We start from the raw sequence: 18,954 nt of genomic DNA, 5'->3' as shown, positions 1-18,954 counted from the left end.
AAAATCATGCCTAACATCACAGGAATCATTCATAAAATTTTGCATCTCATTATTATTACAAATGGGTTGAGATCAAATTACCTACATATAATGTGTCAGGTTTACCATAATTTTGTGATGTGACTTATTTGCCTGTCATTATATGAAAATGGACTCTCTAGTTTCCATTTACAACCAGTATATGCCAAATGGTGATTGTGCCTCCACGGTTCTATTTATTGTTTTGTCCATGCGATGGGCTTTGGACTCTGTCCCCCTTCTGCCATGTAGTAGACTTGGAAAAACTAGTTAATTCAGATTATTAATAAAGTGTAGAACAGTATATATTTCACAGAGTTGCTTTGGTGATTAAAAGAAGTAATGCATATATAAAGTATGAGACTTAAAACAGCTTCAGTCAAGGCTCTCTGGTATAGTTAAAAAATAAAATTCATTCCATCTGTAACAATTTTAGTATCTATTACATAATATACATTGTTGTAGAAATGAGCCAACAAATAAAATGGGATAAGGGTTACTGTGAGGGAGGATGGGGTATAATACACTTGATTTCACAGTTATTGGGGTGAAGAATAAGCATAGCGTGTGTAAGAGGCAGGATAGTATGATAGCAAAATGCCTGAAAATGGAGTTGGACAGATCTGGGCCTGAATTCAGGTTCTTTTCCAATCGTTTAGGCCTTAGTTATTTTACCAGATCTTCTGAACAATTTTCCCCAGAAGTGGGAAAAATAGGATTGCCATGGGATTAAATGAGAAAATGTAATGTGCTTCTCACTGAGCCTAGGTCACAAAATAAGTCAATAAATAGTAACCAGTTATTTTTTAATTATTTGTAAAGAAATATTTTCTGTATTAGAGACTTGAGCACCTCATTAGAACAACCTTTTTAAGCATTCTAGTTTCGATGCCTATGGGAAAGAGGTAGTAAGTGGAAGTCAGGACAGAAATAGGAAGTGAATTATTTCAGGGCCAGGGAATGGGACAAGCAGAATTAAAGGAACTATCTTTGAATTGAGTGGTTAAAATATCAGGTAATTTAGGGAGACTGCCAAGCATAAATAAGCCCTCAGACTCCTTCCAGCTTCTTGCTTCACTCTCTCAAGATCCAAGAAAAGAGGAAATAAAGTGGTGGTCAAACAGGTCCTGTCCCTCACCACATGGGGGAGCACTTAGGCACATTAAACATGAGCATTGTGACTTCATCACTATGACGCAGAGACTGTGCAAGGGGGTGAAGCAGTAATACTCCCCCAGGATCATTTTCTTCTTCCCCTCACTTCTGGCCTGTTGGCAGAGAAAGGCCAGATGACAACCTGAAATCCAGCCAAGCCTACAGCTGTAATCGCTGGTGAGGTCAACTCCAGCAAATCAGAGGCATCAATACTCTTTAGGTAGACCTTTATTTTACCCATTCTCATTTTGATAGAGGGGTCTCAAAGTACGAATCAAGTTGAGAAAAAAAAACAGAAAAATCCTAAAGCCTCCCACTACAGCACTGTAGTTAAAGACCCCTCCTCCATCAAGACACTTAGTCACTGGCCAACCAGTCATCTGCCAACCCATCATCGGCTAGCCAATCCTCAGCCTACCAGTCATAAGTCAACAAGTCCTTAGCCAACCAGGGATGAATCAACTGGGCGTGAACCAATCAGGCATCAAAGAATCAAGCTTACCAGACATGAACCAACCAGGGATGAGCCAGCCAGGCACAAGCTTATTTGGTACAAACCAACTGGACATAAATCAACCAAATGCAAGCTTAACTGACATGAACCAACTGAGCATGACACAACCGGGGAGAAGTCAATCAGGCAGAAGTCAACCAGGCACATGCCGTCCAGGTTTGAGCCAACTAGGCCTGAGCCAACCAGCCCTAAGCCAACTAGGCATGAACCAACCAAGCATGAGGCAACCATACTCGAGCCAATTCAGCACAAGTCAACAAAGCATGAGGCAACTAGGCCCAAGCCAACCATTCACAAGTCAACCAGGCCCGAGGCAACCAGGCCTGAGCCAATTCAGTATCAGTCAATCTGGCATGAGGCAACCAGGCTGGAGCCAATCAGGCCCAAGTCAAGCAGGAACAAGCCAATCAGGAACAAGTCATGCAGGTATGAATCAACCAAGTCCAAGCCAACCAGGCATGAAGCAACCGGGCAGAAGCCAATCAGGCATGAGGCAACCGGGCAAAAGCCAATCAGGCATGAGGCAACCAAACAAGAATTCTTTCCGAGTAAGACCTGCAGAGGCTCATGACTGCCCAGAAATCCTGCGCCTAATTAAAGTAAGCATCTATCTCCTTATTCTGTGGAGTTTCATGACGTTAGTTTAGGGCTGAGAGTAAGGAAGGCTTAGATTGGGTTTGAATCCTAGCTCTGCTAATTATGACCCATGTACACAACTTTCTGGAAGTTACTGGACCTCTCTAGGCTTCAATTTTCACATCTAAAATCAAGGTCATAACACTATCTACATGAAAATATTGTTGTAATAACATAAAATAAATATACATAATTTTTTTTACTTAAAGTAGTGGGCTCAGGAAGTTGGGGGGGATGAATTCGTGGATATTTCAGGGACCTAGTATTTTGTCCCTCCTGGGGAATTTTTAACTTTAAAAGAGGATCATAGAGAAAAGGAATGTTTCACTTAAATGAATGACCTATCAGTGATAGAATTTCAGGTATTAATGTACAAGATTTTAGGATGTTTAGGATGTTTAGGATTTTTAGGATGTTTAAGATTTTTCTCGTTGCTTTTAGGACCACACCCAAATGTAGAAGCTAATGATTGTACAGGAAACAATATTCAACTAGAATAATTTTCCATACAATTTCAGACAATTCTTTGACTCCTAAAGCCCATTTTAATGGTTTTCCTGGAAATCATCCCAGTAAAGAGGACAAACTAATATTGACAGTTACTGTGCGGAAGTTCTGTGGTACTCAAAGCAATCACTTATGTGATGCACAACCTAAACAACTCCATATAAAAGTAGTAGCCTAGATTTTTAATGGATTAAATATGAGACTGGAATAAGGCACAAGTTATAGATAAGGGAACCTTATAAAGAGTTTTGCAATGAAAATATTCCCATCTACTAATTTAGGTATACATACTGATTTATATTGATTTATATATATATATATATATATATATATATATATATATATATATATATATATATGTTTTCTTCCTATCTATCTATCCTTAAATCAGGTCAAGTTTCTGTTCCCTTTGATCAGAGAATGTGTTTTAATGGCCAAAATAGAATACCATGCATTTTCTAGTGAAATCCATCTGATGGAATGATGCTAGGTCCTATTACAGATCTGTAAGAACTGGGTTATCTATCCTTCTATATCTTCCATTCTGTTCTATCCCCACAAGTTCCCATATCATTTCTCTAACTGGCATTAATCTGCATGATTAGATCACCAATCAAAATACTAGGTACAACATGTTAATTATTCCAGAAGCACACTTTCCCATGTAAAAAAATTAATTTTTTGTAGCTTAGTATCTGACACTCAGTTGGCAATTAATAAATTTATTTTTGAATGGCAATGAACTTCTCTATCCAGAAAAATTACCTTATCTTTCCAAACATCACCAAGGGAAAAATATATCATAGACTGTCCCACTTAAATGAACCTGTATTTGTGGAGTTCCTGATCACATTTACTTTTAAATTTGCCTCATATACCAGAATATACTCCAGAAGTTTCTTGGGAATAATTCTAGTGAGTATTCACTAGAAAAGTAACAGAAAAGCCAAAATTACTTACTCTTATAGAAATGAGACATTACTTACTCATAGACATGAATGTAATAATTAATTTGCTTTGAGATTTATGCTCTAATAATCTGAAAGTGGGCAATGATTTTCCAAGCATGAGATCCAAACCATCTATTAATTTGAATGTGCAAAACAAATTATATAGTGAAAAGCCACATCAACAAAGTCTAAACTGGGAAAAACACATCACAGGCAAATATGACAGATGTTTCTGTAAAGTCTACTAGCTTTATTGTATATAGACTTTGTGACATCTACCTTCAATATGCAGGAACATTTTTCACTTTACTTCCACCTTTCTGGTTGTATTCAAGTTACCTGGACAATCTTCATGAGTGAGTTATTGACATAGTTGATATTCTCTCTATGTACATTTAGATTTTAAGGTTCTAGATGATTGGAGTTAATTCTCACTCACGTCTATTAATATTTACTGTGGAAGGGCACCTGGGTGGCTCAGTGGGTTAAAGCCTCTGCCTTCAGTTTGGGTCATGATCCCAGCGTCCTGGGATGGAGCCCCGCATTGGGCTCTTTGCTCAGCAGGGAGCCTGCTTCCCTTCCTCTCTCTCTGCCTGCCTCTCTGCCTACTTGTGATCTATACCTGTCAAATAAACAAAAAAATCTAAAAAAAAAAAATTGACTGGGGCATCTTATGTTAATGAATGCTCAATAAATAAGTGCTCAAGAAAAAAACTTCATGATTATCATAGTAAAAATGTTATTAAGCCATAAACTGAATGTTTTCTCTACTTTGATAGGAATTGGCTTCCTGTGAAAACATGTTAGATTCAGTGAAGTTAACAGTAACAGGTAAGATGTTTCAAAGTATTTTCAGAGCTAAAAAAAAGAAACATGGCATAAAATATACACATATACTGCTTGTATCTAGATATGTGGAAGCTGCTGTCCTTGGCATACAAAGATAGTGCCATTAATAGTATCTACATGGACAGGACAATGGCTTGGTAGCTTTGTCAGTGATCCACTATTTTATATTTTCCCCATCTTTTAAGTATGAAATTCATATTTAAGAGTTTTTACATTTTTATGGCTGCAATAGACTTCAACTAATTTTCAAAATGTAGAATGAGCAGTGTAACTGTTCAAAAACAGTAAATTTAATGCCCAATATGTCCATAGTAACTTTATAGGATGAAATGGATAAACATAAAATGACAAGCTATTTTCAAGATATTTACTACATTTTGATAGCCAGCAATATTAAAAGGATAGGCTTGTGTTTTATAATGAATTAGAACCTTTTAGGCAGGAAATATGAACACTAAAAGATGATTGAAGTGTAGAACATTATACACTTGGATTTCTAAATAAATTTAAGGATTGGCTTTACCATTTCTGTGAAAAGGGAAAGGGACTGGAATTTTGATAAGGATTGCATTAAATCTTTAGATCACTTTGGGTAGTACTGACTTCTTAATAATAATGTTAACTCTTATCTGTGAATACAAGAAGTCTTTCAATTTATTTAGGTCCTTTTCTTTCAGCAATGTTTTTGTAGTTTTCAGCATGCAAATAGTTCACCTCTTTGGTTATAGTTATTCCTAGTTATTGATTTTAGAGGCTACTGTAAATGGAGTTGCTTTCTTGGTTTACTTTTTCGTTTGTTCTTTTTATGTATAGAAACAAAACTGACTTTTGTTGATCTTGTCATCTGCAAATTTGCTGAATTCCTTTATCAGCTATAGTAACTTTCTTTTGATTTTTTTTATCAGTAGGATTATGTCATCTACAGAGATCATTTTACCTCTTTTTTAAAAGATTTTATTTATTTATTTGAGAGAGAGTGAGAGAGATCACGAGTGGGGTGGGGGGAGGGCAGAGGGAGCTACAGATTCTCTGCTGAGCAGGGAGCCCAACACAGGCCTCAATCCCAGGATCCTGGGATCATGACCTGAGCCAAAGTCAGACACTCAACCAACTGAGCCACCCAGGTGCCCCTCATTTTACCTCCTTCTTTCTAAGTTAGATAGCTTCTAATTCTTTTTCTTTTCTAAAAGCTTTGGCTGTAATTTCCAGTACAATGTTGAATAGCAGTAGTAAAAAGTAGGCACCCTTTTCAAGATGGGACCAGGGAAATAGACAAACCATAAGAGACTCTTAATCTCAGGAAACAAACTGAGGGTTGCTGGTGGAGGTGGTGGTGGAATGGAGGGGTTGAGATAGGGTGACTGGGTTATGGACATTGGGGAGGGTATGTGCTATGGTGAGTGCTATGTATTGTGTGACTGATGATTCACAGACCTGTACACCTTAAACAAATAATACATTATATGTTAATTTTAAAAATGAACATCCTTGCCTTCTTAATCTTAGGGGGTATGCTTTATGCTATTCACCACTGAGCATGAAGTTAATGGGTTTTTAATAAGTACCCTTTATCAAAAATGTTGAGGAACTTTCCTCTACTCCTGGTTTTTTTAGGGCTTTTGTCGTGAAAGGATATTTTGTCAAATGCCTCTCCTGCATCAATTGAGATATTCATGTGCTTTTTTCCTTTTGTTTTGTTAATGATGCATTATATTGATTGATTTTCATATGTTGAACCATCCTTTCTTCCCTAGGATAAATAACACTTGGTTATGGGTCATGGTGAATAATTCTTTTACTATGCCGTGGGTTCACTTTGCTTATAGTTTGTTGGAGATCTTTGCATCTATATTAATGAGGGATATTGGTCTGTAACTTTATTTTCTTATGATGTCTTTTTTAAATGATTTTATTTATTTATTTGAGAAAGAGAGCCAGAGAGTGCAAAAGTGGGGGGAGAGGCAAAGGGGGGGGGGAGTAGACTCCCTGGCTGAGAAGAGAGCTGGACATGGGGTTCAAACCCAAGACCTGGGATCATGACCTGAGCCAAAGGCAGACGCTTAACCGACTGAGGAACCCAGGTGCCCCTCTTGTGATGTCTTTACTTATCTTTCGTACCAAAGTAATACTGATTTCATAGAATGAGTTAGGACATGTTTCTTTCTCTTCAAATTTTTTTAGAAGAGCTTGGGAATTATGTTAATTCTTCTTTAAGTGTTTGATAGGCATCCAGGTGGCTCAGTCATTAAGCATCTGGCTTTGGCTCAGGTCATGATCCCAGGGTCCTGGGACTGAGACCACATTGGGCTCCCTGCTCTGCACGAAGTCTGCTTCTCCCTCTCCCACTCCCCCTGCTTGTTTTCCCTCTCTCACTGTCTGTCAAATAAATAAAATCTTAAAAAAAGATGTTTGATAAAATTGACTAGGGAAACCATTCATGGTTCCTGACTTTCCTTGTTTTGAGAAATTTTTTTTGATTACTGATTCAAACTCTTGTTACAGGTCTGCTCAGATTTTTTCTTGTTTCAGTTTAGGTCATTTGTGAGTTTCAAGAAATTTGTTCATTTCTTCTAGGTTATCTAATTTCTTGGAGTAAAGTTCATAGCATTAATTTATCATTTTTATCTCTATAACATCAGTAGTAGTGGTGCTTTATTTCTGATTTTAGTTAACTTGCATCTTCTCTTTTTTGTCAGTCTACTTATCCAGTTTTTTTATATTTTCAAAGAATCAACTTTTGGTTTTACTGATTTTTCTCTATTGTACTTTTCCCCTTTATTTTGTTTATCTCTGCTCTAAACTTTATTATTAACTCCCTTCTATTAGATTTGGGCTTAGTTTGCTCCTTTTTTCTAGTTTCTTAAAGTATAAGGTTAGGTATTACTTGAGTTTTTTTTGTTTTGTTTTGTTTTGTTTTGTTTTTAGTGTAGGCATTTATAGCGTAAGTTTCCAAGCACTGCTTTCACTGCATTCCATAAGTTTCATATGTTGTATTTTCATTTTCATTCATCTTTTTCATTCATCTCTGTTTTCTAATTTCCCTTGTGATTTCTTCTTTGACCTATTGGTTAAAAGTCCATTACTTTCCCATTAAATAATCCAATCAAGAAATGGGCAGAGGACATGAACAGACATTTCTGCAAAGAAGACATCCAGATGGCCAACAGACACATGAAAAAGTGCTCCATATCACTCGGCATCAGGGAAATACAAATCAAAACCACAATGAGATATCACCTCACACCAGTCAGAATGGCTAAAATCAACAAGTCAGGAAATGACAGATGCTGGCGAGGATGCGGAGAAAGGGGAACCCTCCTACACTGTTGGTGGGAATGCAAGCTGGTGCAGCCACTCTGGAAAACAGCATGGAGGTTCCTCAAAATGTTGAAAATAGAACTGCCCTATGACCCAGCAATTGCACTATTGGGTATTTACCCTAAAGATACAAACGTGGTGATCCAAAGGGGCACGTGCACCCGAATGTTTATAGCAGCCATGTCCACAATAGCCAAACTATGGAAAGAACCTAGATGTCCATCAACAGATGAATGGATCAAGAAGATGTGGTATATATACACAATGGAATACTATGCAGCCATCAAAAGAAATGAAATCTTGCCATTTGCGACAACATGGATGGAACTAGAGCGTATCATGCTTAGCGAAATAAGTCAAGCAGAGAAAGACAACTATCATATGATCTCCCTGATATGAGGAAGTGGTGATGCAACATGGGGGCTTAAGTGGGTAGGAGAAGAATCAATGAAACAAGATGGGATTGGGAGGGAGACAAACCATAAGTGACTCTTAATCTCACAAAACAAACTGAGGGTTGCTGGGGGGAGGGGGTTTGGGAGAAGGGGGTGGGATTATGGACATTGGGGAGGGTATGTGCTTTGGTGAGTGCTGTGAAGTGTGTAAACCTGGTAATTCACAGACCTGTACCCCTGGGGATAAAAATATATGTTTATAAAAAATAAAAAATTTAAAAAAAAAAGTCCATTACTTTCTACATATATGTCATATTCCTAGTTTCCCTCTGCTGTTGATTTCTAGTTTCATTCCGCTGTGATTGGAGAAGATACTGTGCATGATTTAAATCTTTCAAAATTTATTGACTTGTTTTGTAGCCTAACATATGGCCTATCCTAGACAAAGTTCCATGTGTACTTTAGAAACATGGGCATTATGTTGTTGTTGGGTGGAGTGTACTGTATATTTCTTTTCAGTCCATTTGATCTATATTGTTGTTCAAATAATCTAGTAAATTATTTATCTTCTGCCCAGTTGTTCGATACATTACTGAAATTGAAGACCTGAAGTTTCCTACTATTAGTGTAGGTAGCTTCAATTCTGTCACTATCTGCTTCATATACTTTGAATCTCTAATGACTGGTACATAAATGTTTATAAATGTTACATCCTCTTGGCGAGTTGACCTTTTCTTAATAAATATATATTAATACATAAATATTAATAAACAACCTCCTTGTTTCTTGTAACAGTTTTAACTTAAAGTGTATATATACTACAGCCACCTCAGCTCTCTTTCGGTTACTCTTTGCATGAAATATTTTTCCCATTATTTCACTATTAACCTTTCTATTTGTGTGTTTAAATCTAAACTGAGTCCCCTATAAACAACACAGAGTTGGATAATTTAATTTTGTTTTAATCCATTATGCTTATTTCTGTCTTTTGCTGTTTTCTATATGCCATACAGCCTTTTTGTTCTTCATCTCCTCCAGTACTACCTTTTGTGTTTTGTTGATTTCTGTATTGAAATATGTTGATTCCCTTCACATTTCATTATGTGTATATTTTATAGATATTTTCTTTGTGGTTATTATGGAAATTACATTTAACATCCCAAAGTTATAATAATCTAATTTGAATTTATATCAGCTTAATTCCAATAATATATAAAATTCTTCTCTTATATGTCTCCATTTCCCCCTTTTATGTTACTGATGTAGAAAATAAAAGGTGGAGTTATAAACAAATTAAAATAACTATAGTCCTTTTAAATGCCCATGTATTGGGGTGCCTGGGTGGCTCAGTGGGTTAAAGCCTTTGCCTTTGGCTCAGGTCATGATCCCCGGGTCCTGGGATCGAGCCCCGCATCTGGCTCTCTGCTCAGCAGGGAGCCTGCTTCCCCCTCTCTCTCTGCCTGCCTCTCTGCTACTTGTGATCTCTGTCTGTCAAATAAATAAATAAAAAGTCTTTAAAAAAATATAAATGCCCATGTATTTACCTTTAACTCAGTACCTTTAGTTTTTTATTTTTTTAAGATTTTATTTACTTATTTATTTGACAGAGAGAGAGAGAAAGCAGAGGCTTAACCCACTGAGCCACCCAGGCACCCCTCGGTACCTTTAGTTTTATCTTTATTTCTTTATGTGGCTTGAGTTACTATCTAGCTTTCTTTCATGTCAACCTGAAGAACTAGCATTTTATGTAGGGAAGTCTAGTGATAATGAAATACCTCAGGTTTTTGTTTTGGGTGGTGATCAAGGGATGTCTCAATTTCTCCCTCATTTTTGAAGGGCAGTTTTGGTGGAGATACAATTCTCAGTTGATAGGCTCCCCCAGCACTTTGAATAGATCAATCCACTGCCTTCTGGTCTCCACGGTTTCTGATGAGAAATCAGCTGATAATCCTACTGAGGATCCATTGTAGGTAACAAGTTCCTTTTCCCTTGCTGCTTTCAAAATTTTCTCTTTGTCATTCAGCAGTTAAAGTATGTGTCTTGGTGTTGCTTGTTTTGGATTTATTTGTGTGAAGTTGTTTTTGTATGGAGTTTTGTTTTGTATGAAATTTGTTGAGCTTGTTGGATTTGTAGATACATTAACTGATTCAAATTTAGAAAGTTTTCAGCCATCATTTCTTCAGATACTTTTTTCCTCTCTTTCATCCTCCTAAGAACCTGCCATATAGTGTGTATATTGGCCCACTCAATAGTGTTCCACAAAGCCCTTAGGCCTTGTTTACTTTCTTCATTATTTTTCTTTCAGTTCCCGAGATGGTAATTTCAATTGTCTTATATTCAAATTCACGGATTTTTTTTCTTCTGCTAGTTCAATTCTGATTTTTCTCCTCTACAGTGCATTTGTCACTTCAGTTATTGTACATAATTATCAGCTTCAGAATTTTTTGGTGTTCTTTTTTCATAATTTGTATTTTGTTACTGAGATTCTTATTTTATTCACATATTTGTTTCCCGTTTTTGTGCATTCTTTTTTTTTTTTTAGCTCTTTGAGCATTTTTAAGACAGCTCTTTTAGTCTTGGTCTAGTACATGTGGGCTTCCTCAGGTACGTTTTCTACTGATTCATTTCATTCTTTTGAATGAGGAATAGCTTCCAGTTTCCTTGAATGCCTTGTGACTTGTTGTTGTTGAAAACCGGACATTTGAATCTTAATATGTTTTAACTCTGGAAATGAAATTCTCCCCCTTCGGGGTGCCTGGATGGCTCAGTGGGTTAAAGCCTCTGCCCTTGGCTCGGGTCATGATCCCAGGGTCCTGGGATCGAGCCCTGCATTGGGCTCTCCACTCAGTGGGGAGCCTGCTTCCTCCTCTCTGCATGCCTCTCTCCCTACTTGTGATCTGTCAAATAAATAAATAAAAATCTTAAAAAAAAAATTCTCCCCCTTTACCAGGAATGGTTTTTGTTTTTGTTTTTGGTTTTGTTTTGTTTTTATTATTATAGGGTATCTCTGTTAAGAGATCAGCCTGAGTTAAATGTTTAAGGTATTGTGAGGTCATTTCTAAATCTGTGTCTTTCCCTGGTCATGCACAGTAGCTTTGTAAATTCTCTGTATATGTGGTTGTTTTAAATATCAAATGAAACAAGTGTGGCTCTTTTTACATCTGGAAGCTGCTTTCATTGGTGAAGGTTGGAAAAATGGTGGCCAACTTCATAGCTCTTACCTCAACATTCAGGGTAGCAATCCATGCCTCAGCATTCAGAGTAGCAATCCATGATCAGAACACAGAACTCTAGTGTTTGGAGGATAATGCCTAATGCCTACCCTGGCTCCAGCAAATCACTCAGCAATTTATGTTTTGTATACCTGCTTCCATAAAGCAAGGAGACAGGGGAGACTTGTAAGCCACCAGTGGGCTGACAGCTGAATTTAACCAACATTAACTGAAATTTACCAGCCAAGCTGTCCTCTGGAAGTTGCAAATGTTCAAATAAACTCTAGACTTCCAGAATATCCACTGCCAGTACAGTTATACATGTGAAGAGATGAATTTCTGGTGCTGCCTACTCTACCATCTTCCTTTTCTTTATTATAAACTTTCTAACATACTATATATGAATTTGTATTTCAGACTTACTCAGGGATGGCTTTGGGGACAATCCCCTTTTCTACTGCCTAATTGCAGAAGTACACAATCAACAAAAACCATCAGGTAAAATAAATCTGCCTCTTCCAATTTAATCTGGAGTATACTTTCTCTACCCTGAAAATGAAGAACAGTTTGATAGTACAGAATTACTATTAAATAGAGTAGAAGGGCATAAGCACACAAACTCATTTTTTTAAAAGAATATGTGTGGTATGTATTTGTATATGCATAGAAAATTTTTGAAGAATATACATTATTAAAAGATGGCTTATCTTTTTTTAAGATTGTGTTATAAGGGACTTAAGCCTACATTATATATATTTTTTTATTGTTTGATATTTTGTCCAGTAAGCTTTTATTAGTTTAATAAGGAAATCACTAAGATACTCAATTTTAGAGGAAAGAACATTCTAAGATTCAAAGCATTAACCTCATCGTACCTTCTCTTCCCTCTTCTAGGCAAAGTGACTGTTGGATTTGCCATGTACTATTTTACATACGACCCCTGGATTGGCAAGTTACTTTACCTAGAGGACTTTTATGTCATACAAGCTTACCGAGGTCAAGCTATACTTATATTACTACGTACAGTTTAGAAGTTAAAATGGCACATTTTAAGGAGTAGAGATAGGGCTTCAGTATAAATATGGTATTTAAATTAGTTTATGTAACTCACTTCTATTTAATGAGACTGATCATTATCCTAGTTATCTTTGCATATGGTGAAAACTCAATCACAGATTAGAAAATGACTTTCATGGCTCCTATCAACGTTTGAATACACCAAGTTATCACAGCTACCCTTTTATCTTAAAAAAATCTATTTATATTTTAGATTGTGTTGTCTGAAAATGAATAATAAGTATACTATATCGAGCATGACAGGGACTCATTTATGCTTCACCAGTCTTTAAATACAAAATCTCTTCTACTACCTTTGGAACCACTTTACAATTAGGAAGAAGATATTAAAAACATTCATGAGTTTGAGTTGAGTTTCAACATAACTTATTAAGAATATATAACAGCCAGATATAGGGTTTTATGTTTTACTTATTTAAGATTAAAGCAAATGAACTTAAGTGGAATTTTTTTCAACTCATGTCATTTTTCATTATCTATTTAAAAGGTCTAGGTATTGGAGCTGAAATGCTGAAGAGGTTAAGTCAGGTATGTATTACATTTAGTATTGGTATTCTATATGTTATAATTTTCTTCATTAAATATTAATTGACAGGGTGTAAATTAGATAATTTCTCTCACCTTCTGAATATATCCTCAAAACATACTTTTTATTCCAATTAAAAACATATTTTCAAATCAGATAGTCATATAAGTTATATCTGAATTATATTTAATCAAAAATTGATTTGTATGTAATCCACAACCATACTATACACCACTTTCCTATAAAGCAGAAGTAAGCAAGAGGGGGATTAGAAGGCAATTTCAATTTTACCTATAAAATAGGTCCATGGTATGAATATAAGAAGAGCATAAAAATGACTTCTGGGAAGTTGGAGGAGTAGGAGCCTCCCTAAGCTCATTTTGTCCCAGGGACACACCAAGAAAACAGCCACATCAGTATAATCAACCCAGAAAATGACCTAAAGACTAGCAGAACAGATATTCCACAGTTAATCAAAGAGAGGAGTTCACATCAAAAAGGGTAGGAGAGTCAGAGACAAGGTCAAGAACCAAATTCCTGAGGAGACTAAGCACAAGTGGGAGAGACATCACAAGCACATAGAAAGGAGAGGATCAGATCCACACCAGGAAACCTAGGCATGAGGGATCTGCATTGGAGACAAGTTCCCATAACATTTGGCTTTGAAGACCATGGAGCTTAACTTCTTGAGTTTTTACAACCAGCTGGGCTTAACTACGGGAGCTTTAAAAATCAGTGGGCTTGGGGCACCTGGGTGGCTCAATGGGTTAAGCCTCTGCCTTTAGCTCAGGGCTCAGGCCGTGATCTCAGGGTCCTGGGATCTAGTCCCGAATCGGGATCTCTGCCCAGCAAGGAGCCTGCTTCCTCCTCTCTCTCTGCCTGCCTCTCTGCCCACTTGTGATCTCCCTGTCAAATAAATAAATAAAATCTTTAAAAAAAAAGTCAGTGGGCTTAGCACTGAGAGTGAGAGGGCAACAGGAAATAGAGTCCCCGACCTTAAAGAAACAGCATAACAAAACAACCCCACAAAGATAGAGCATAGAAGCAGCAATATGAAAAATGCACAAGGTATCCAAGAGGATTTCTTTACAAATCTCAGAATATGTGCTGGTGGGAACCATTTCTCTTCTCACTAAATCCCTACTTCCCAGCCTAGAGAGTGGGATACCTGTGGGAAACAGGATATACTGCACCTACCTTGCTAATACCATGCATCCTACCCCACATTCTCCTGTGGATCCACTCCATCCATTTCACTCCACTCAGCAGGAGTCCCTCCAAAGCAGCTCCTGCCAGGTCTTATTTAAGCAGCTCTGGCAGTGACCTGCACCAATCCAAAATGATTCCTGCCTCGGGGAGAGGGAAAGATAACCCTGGACATCAGTTTGACTGAAGTCCTAGCAGCTAAACCATGTAACTGACAGTGCAGAGAGTGTATTGCTGATCAGTGGGTCTGCAGTATCAACACATAGACTGGGGGACAGGCACCTGATATGATAACTGGCTCTGTCCAACAACAAAAACCCCTCAGGGGTAGCAAATAGAGAGACTTGTACAGTTTGGGGTCACTGGATGGAAGCTTGGCAATAGACATCTGGTCTGCCAGCCCTGCCAACAAATAAAAGCCTCTCAAGGCAGGAGAGCACCCTGCAGGCTGGTGCTACCACAGCCCTAAGAGACAAACGGGATAGCATCTAATTTGTTTACAGCCCCTGCCCACCAACAGAAGCCTCTTAGAAGACAACATAGGGAAAACACTCTGCAGTCTGGTATGACTAGAGCCCCAGCAAACTGGGCTTAGGGCAGGCATTTAGTCTGACTGCTGACAATGTCCAACTATAAGCCTATGGCCGCAGAATGGCCCTGAACAACACAAGACCAAACACAGCCCACAAAATTCAAAGAATGGACTGAAAGCAAATGAGGCTTAGCCACAGCAGTAGGGCACACAAACCACAGAGAGGATACCCATGAAGTACCTATTCTGGTGAACAGGGGCCATTGTGCTACAGGAAACCACAGGACCTCTTCTTTGTAAGACCACTACATTCAGGATAGGAGATGTAACTGATTTTGCTAATACATATAAACAAACATAGAGAATTAGACAAAATAAAACAGAGGAATATATCCCAAATGAAAGACCAGGACAAAACCACAGCAAAAAAGCTAAATGAAATGGAAATAAAGAATATGCCTGGTAATGAATTCAAACTAATGGTCATAAAGATAATGGACTTGAGAAAAGTGGAAAAACATAAGGAAACCTTCAACAAAGAAATAGAAAACAAAAAAGAACCAATCAGAGATGAAGAATTTAATTACTGAAATGAAAAGCAGGCTAGAGGGAATCAATAGATGAGAGGAGGCAGAAGACAGATCAGTGAGTGGGAAGACAGTACTGGAAAGCAACAATGCTGAAGAGGAAAAAGAAAAAAAATAATTAAAAATGAGAATATGGTTAGGGAACTCAGCGACATCATCAAACCTAATAAAATTCACACTAAGTGGATCCCAAAAAGAGAAATGAGGGAAGGGGACAGAAAACTTATTTGAAGAAATAATAACTAAAAACTTCTCCAATCTGGGGAAAGAAACAGACATTCAGATCCAGGAGGCACAGAGAGTCCCCAAGAAAATCAACACAAGGAGATCCATACCAACACACATAATGATTAAAATGGCAAGAAAGTACTGAAAAGAGAGAATTTTAAAAGCAGTAAGAGAAAAGTTACATACAAGGGAACCCCCTTAAGGCCATCAGCTGATTTTTCAGCAGAAACCATGTAGGTCAGGAAGGAGTGGTATGATATATTCAAAGTGATGAAAAGAAAAACACTTGCAATCAAGAATACTCATTTCATGGCTATCCAGCAAGGTCATCATTCAGAACAGAAATAGAGATAAAGAGTTTCCCAGACAAATGAAAAGCACAGCAGTTCATCACAACTTAACCAGCCTTAGAAAAAACAGTAAAGAGAATTCTTCGAGTAGAAAGAAAACATGATAATCAGGAGTAAGAAATTATGAAAGGAAAAAGCTTTAGTTAAATACAAACAAAATAAAAGCCACAGATCAATCACTTATAAAACCAGTATGGAGGTTAAAGCACAAAAGCAGTTAAGACCAAGTGTATCTATAAATACCAAGTCAAAGGATTCAGAAAATGGAAGGGCATGAAGTAGGACATATTATACATAAAATCGTGGGGGGTAGGATAAAAATTTACTGCTTTTAGAATGGGTTCTTAAAAAGGGGTGCCTGGGTGGCTCAGTTAAGTGTCTGCCTTCAGCTCCGGTCATGATCCCAGGGCCCTGGTGATTGCCAGAGGGAAGGTGGGTGGAGGGGATGGGTGAAATAGATAAAGGGAATTAAGAGTACACTTAACTTGATAAGTGATGAGAAATATATAAAACTGTTGAATCATTTATTATACTGTATACCTGAAACTAATATAACATTATACAATGTTAATTGTACTTGAAAAAAAAAGCATAGTATAAAAATAAGATCCTTTTGTACTTTGGAAATGAATATGAAAATTTTAGGATCTGGCAATCACCAGTTTGTTCTCTGTATTTAAGAATGTTGTTCTGTTTGACTTTTTTCTTTGTTCATTAGTTTTGATCCTTAAATTCTACATGAGTGAAATTACAAAGTATTTGTCTCTCTCTGGCTTAATTTCACTTAGAATTATACCCTCTAGATACATCCATGTTGTTGCAAATGGCAACATATTGTTCTTTTTATGGCTCAGAAATATACCATTGTGTGTGTATATGTATGTAAATACACATACCACATCTTCTTATCCATTCATCTGTTGATGAACACAAAGGTTGCTTCTCTTTAGCTTGGCTATTGTAAATAATGCTACAGTAAACATAGGGGTGCATATATCTTTTTGAATTAGTACTCAGTAGTGGAATTACTGTATCATATGGCTTTTTTCCATAAAGAGAAAAACTGAATTGGATTTGTAGAAAAACCAATGCGTAGACTTTGCAAATCATTTTTGGACTTTTCAAAGAAAGAGTTTTAAAATTCAACAGAATTTCTTTTTCTTCTTACAGCTTTAGGCAAGTCCTAGAGTTAACTATTGTATTATTATTTGGAAGTATTATATAGATATAGTGCTTTGCATATAGACTTTTAATAAAATAAATGTGTTAATAAAGACTATGCTTTCAATTAAAAATAACTTTTATTTGTTTTTAAACAGATAGCCATCAGAAGCCAATGTAACTGCATGCATTTTCTTGTTGTCATTTGGAACCAGGCTTCTATTGACTACTACACTCGTCGAGGGGCCTTAGACCTTTCTTCTGAAGAGGGCTGGCATCTATTCAGGTTTAACAGAGAAGAACTCATGGATATGGCAAAGGAAGAGTGAAAGATGACCCATTTCAACTTGTCCCAATACATGCTCCAACATTCAAATGTCACCTGAGTCCAACAGCAGTTTGACTTTGAGTGTTGTACAATACAGCAAGTGATGAAACTCTGGTTTGAGCAGATCTTTTACTTTGAAACAGATTTGACAGATATGATCAACCTTCCTTTATCCAAATATACTAATGACTAGTAGCGGAGCTGATGAATCAAAAGAGTAGATAAATCAAGAATCACTTTATAGTTGGTGTTAGGATATTTATTTTTTAACTACCATATCTCACTAAATTTAAGATGTTTATATTTTCACATCTTAACATAGCTGAAACTGGGATAAGTATAATTACCCACTGGTAGCACTTTTTTCTTAGAGGTAAATAACATGTCTTAGAATTGATGAAATATGGATTTGTTTTATTATAAACAGATGAGTTACAAAAAATTCATTTAAAATACTGAAGGTAAATTTTGAGGAGCTTACTTATGAAACACTAGTAAGTGAACTATTTCCCTACCCTGAGTAGTTCAAGTACCATTGACCCCTTAAGATCATCTCAGAACTACAGTTTATTTCTGAACTGTATTTTATCTCTGAGCATTTACAGCTCTTTGGTTGTATTTATCTGAGGGAAAATACTATATGTAATATCATCTATGCATATGTTTCTTTCCTTTCTAGTAGAAATATAAACCTTTTGATAGGAGTATAATTACTTTTGTATCCTGTGTTGCAAGCATAGAACACAAGTTTCTGCTATGTATTTCATGAGCATAAAAGCTGCACAAAGATGATTTAGTCATACCCACAAGGAATCTTGTCTGTGAAAAAATACTAGTTTTAGTTTTAATAATAAATTGGATGGGTTGTCACAGCTATGAAGTACAAAGGAAGGAAGAATAGAGAGCATTTTAATCCTACCTTGGATGATGGAGGAAGGTGACACCAGAATTGGGTTTGAAGGATGAGGAGGAAGTTGGAATATGGAAAAGGATTATACAGAAAAAAAAAAAAAATTCTAAGAGGAAATACAAGCACAGACAGAAAAAAAACCCAACTTAAAATAACAAAGCATGTTCATGGAGCAATTAACATTATATTATTATATTATATTATAGATAAAATATACACTGGCAGTAGGGTAGGAAAGGAGAGGAAAGATAGGATTAAAGTTGAATTGGGACCATAAGTGAAGGGCCTTATATGTCATGCTTAGGAGTCTTCATTTGATGACTATATAGGCAATGATGAACCACTGGAAGATTTCAGAGACAACTAACCATAATAGTTGTTAGAAAGGCAATTATGCCATAATATGACAGATGGATTAGAAGAATAGGGTAGTAGACAATATAAGTTAGCTGAAACTCAACACCCATTCCATATCCCTTTCTCCTTGACTTCCTC

General features: G+C 36.7%; 1 protein-coding gene across 1 annotated transcript; it reads left to right on the top strand.

Annotated features, from left to right (window-relative positions):
* The first annotated feature begins 1,251 nt into the window (after positions 1 to 1,251).
* On the top strand, positions 1,252 to 17,711 carry SATL1 (spermidine/spermine N1-acetyl transferase like 1). Its single transcript, XM_059157181.1, has 6 exons — positions 1,252 to 2,286; positions 4,560 to 4,611; positions 11,972 to 12,052; positions 12,449 to 12,550; positions 13,119 to 13,159; positions 17,380 to 17,711. The coding sequence occupies exons 1-6, from the start codon at positions 1,627 to 1,629 to the stop codon at positions 17,548 to 17,550; spliced, it is 1,107 nt and encodes a 368-aa protein (XP_059013164.1). The 5' UTR covers positions 1,252 to 1,626; the 3' UTR covers positions 17,551 to 17,711.
* The last annotated feature ends 1,243 nt before the right edge of the window (positions 17,712 to 18,954 follow it).

The sequence above is a fragment of the Mustela lutreola genome, chromosome X, assembly GCF_030435805.1.
Source record: "Mustela lutreola isolate mMusLut2 chromosome X, mMusLut2.pri, whole genome shotgun sequence".
NCBI lineage: Eukaryota > Metazoa > Chordata > Mammalia > Carnivora > Mustelidae > Mustela > Mustela lutreola.
This window is presented reverse-complemented; position numbering and strand designations above follow the sequence as displayed.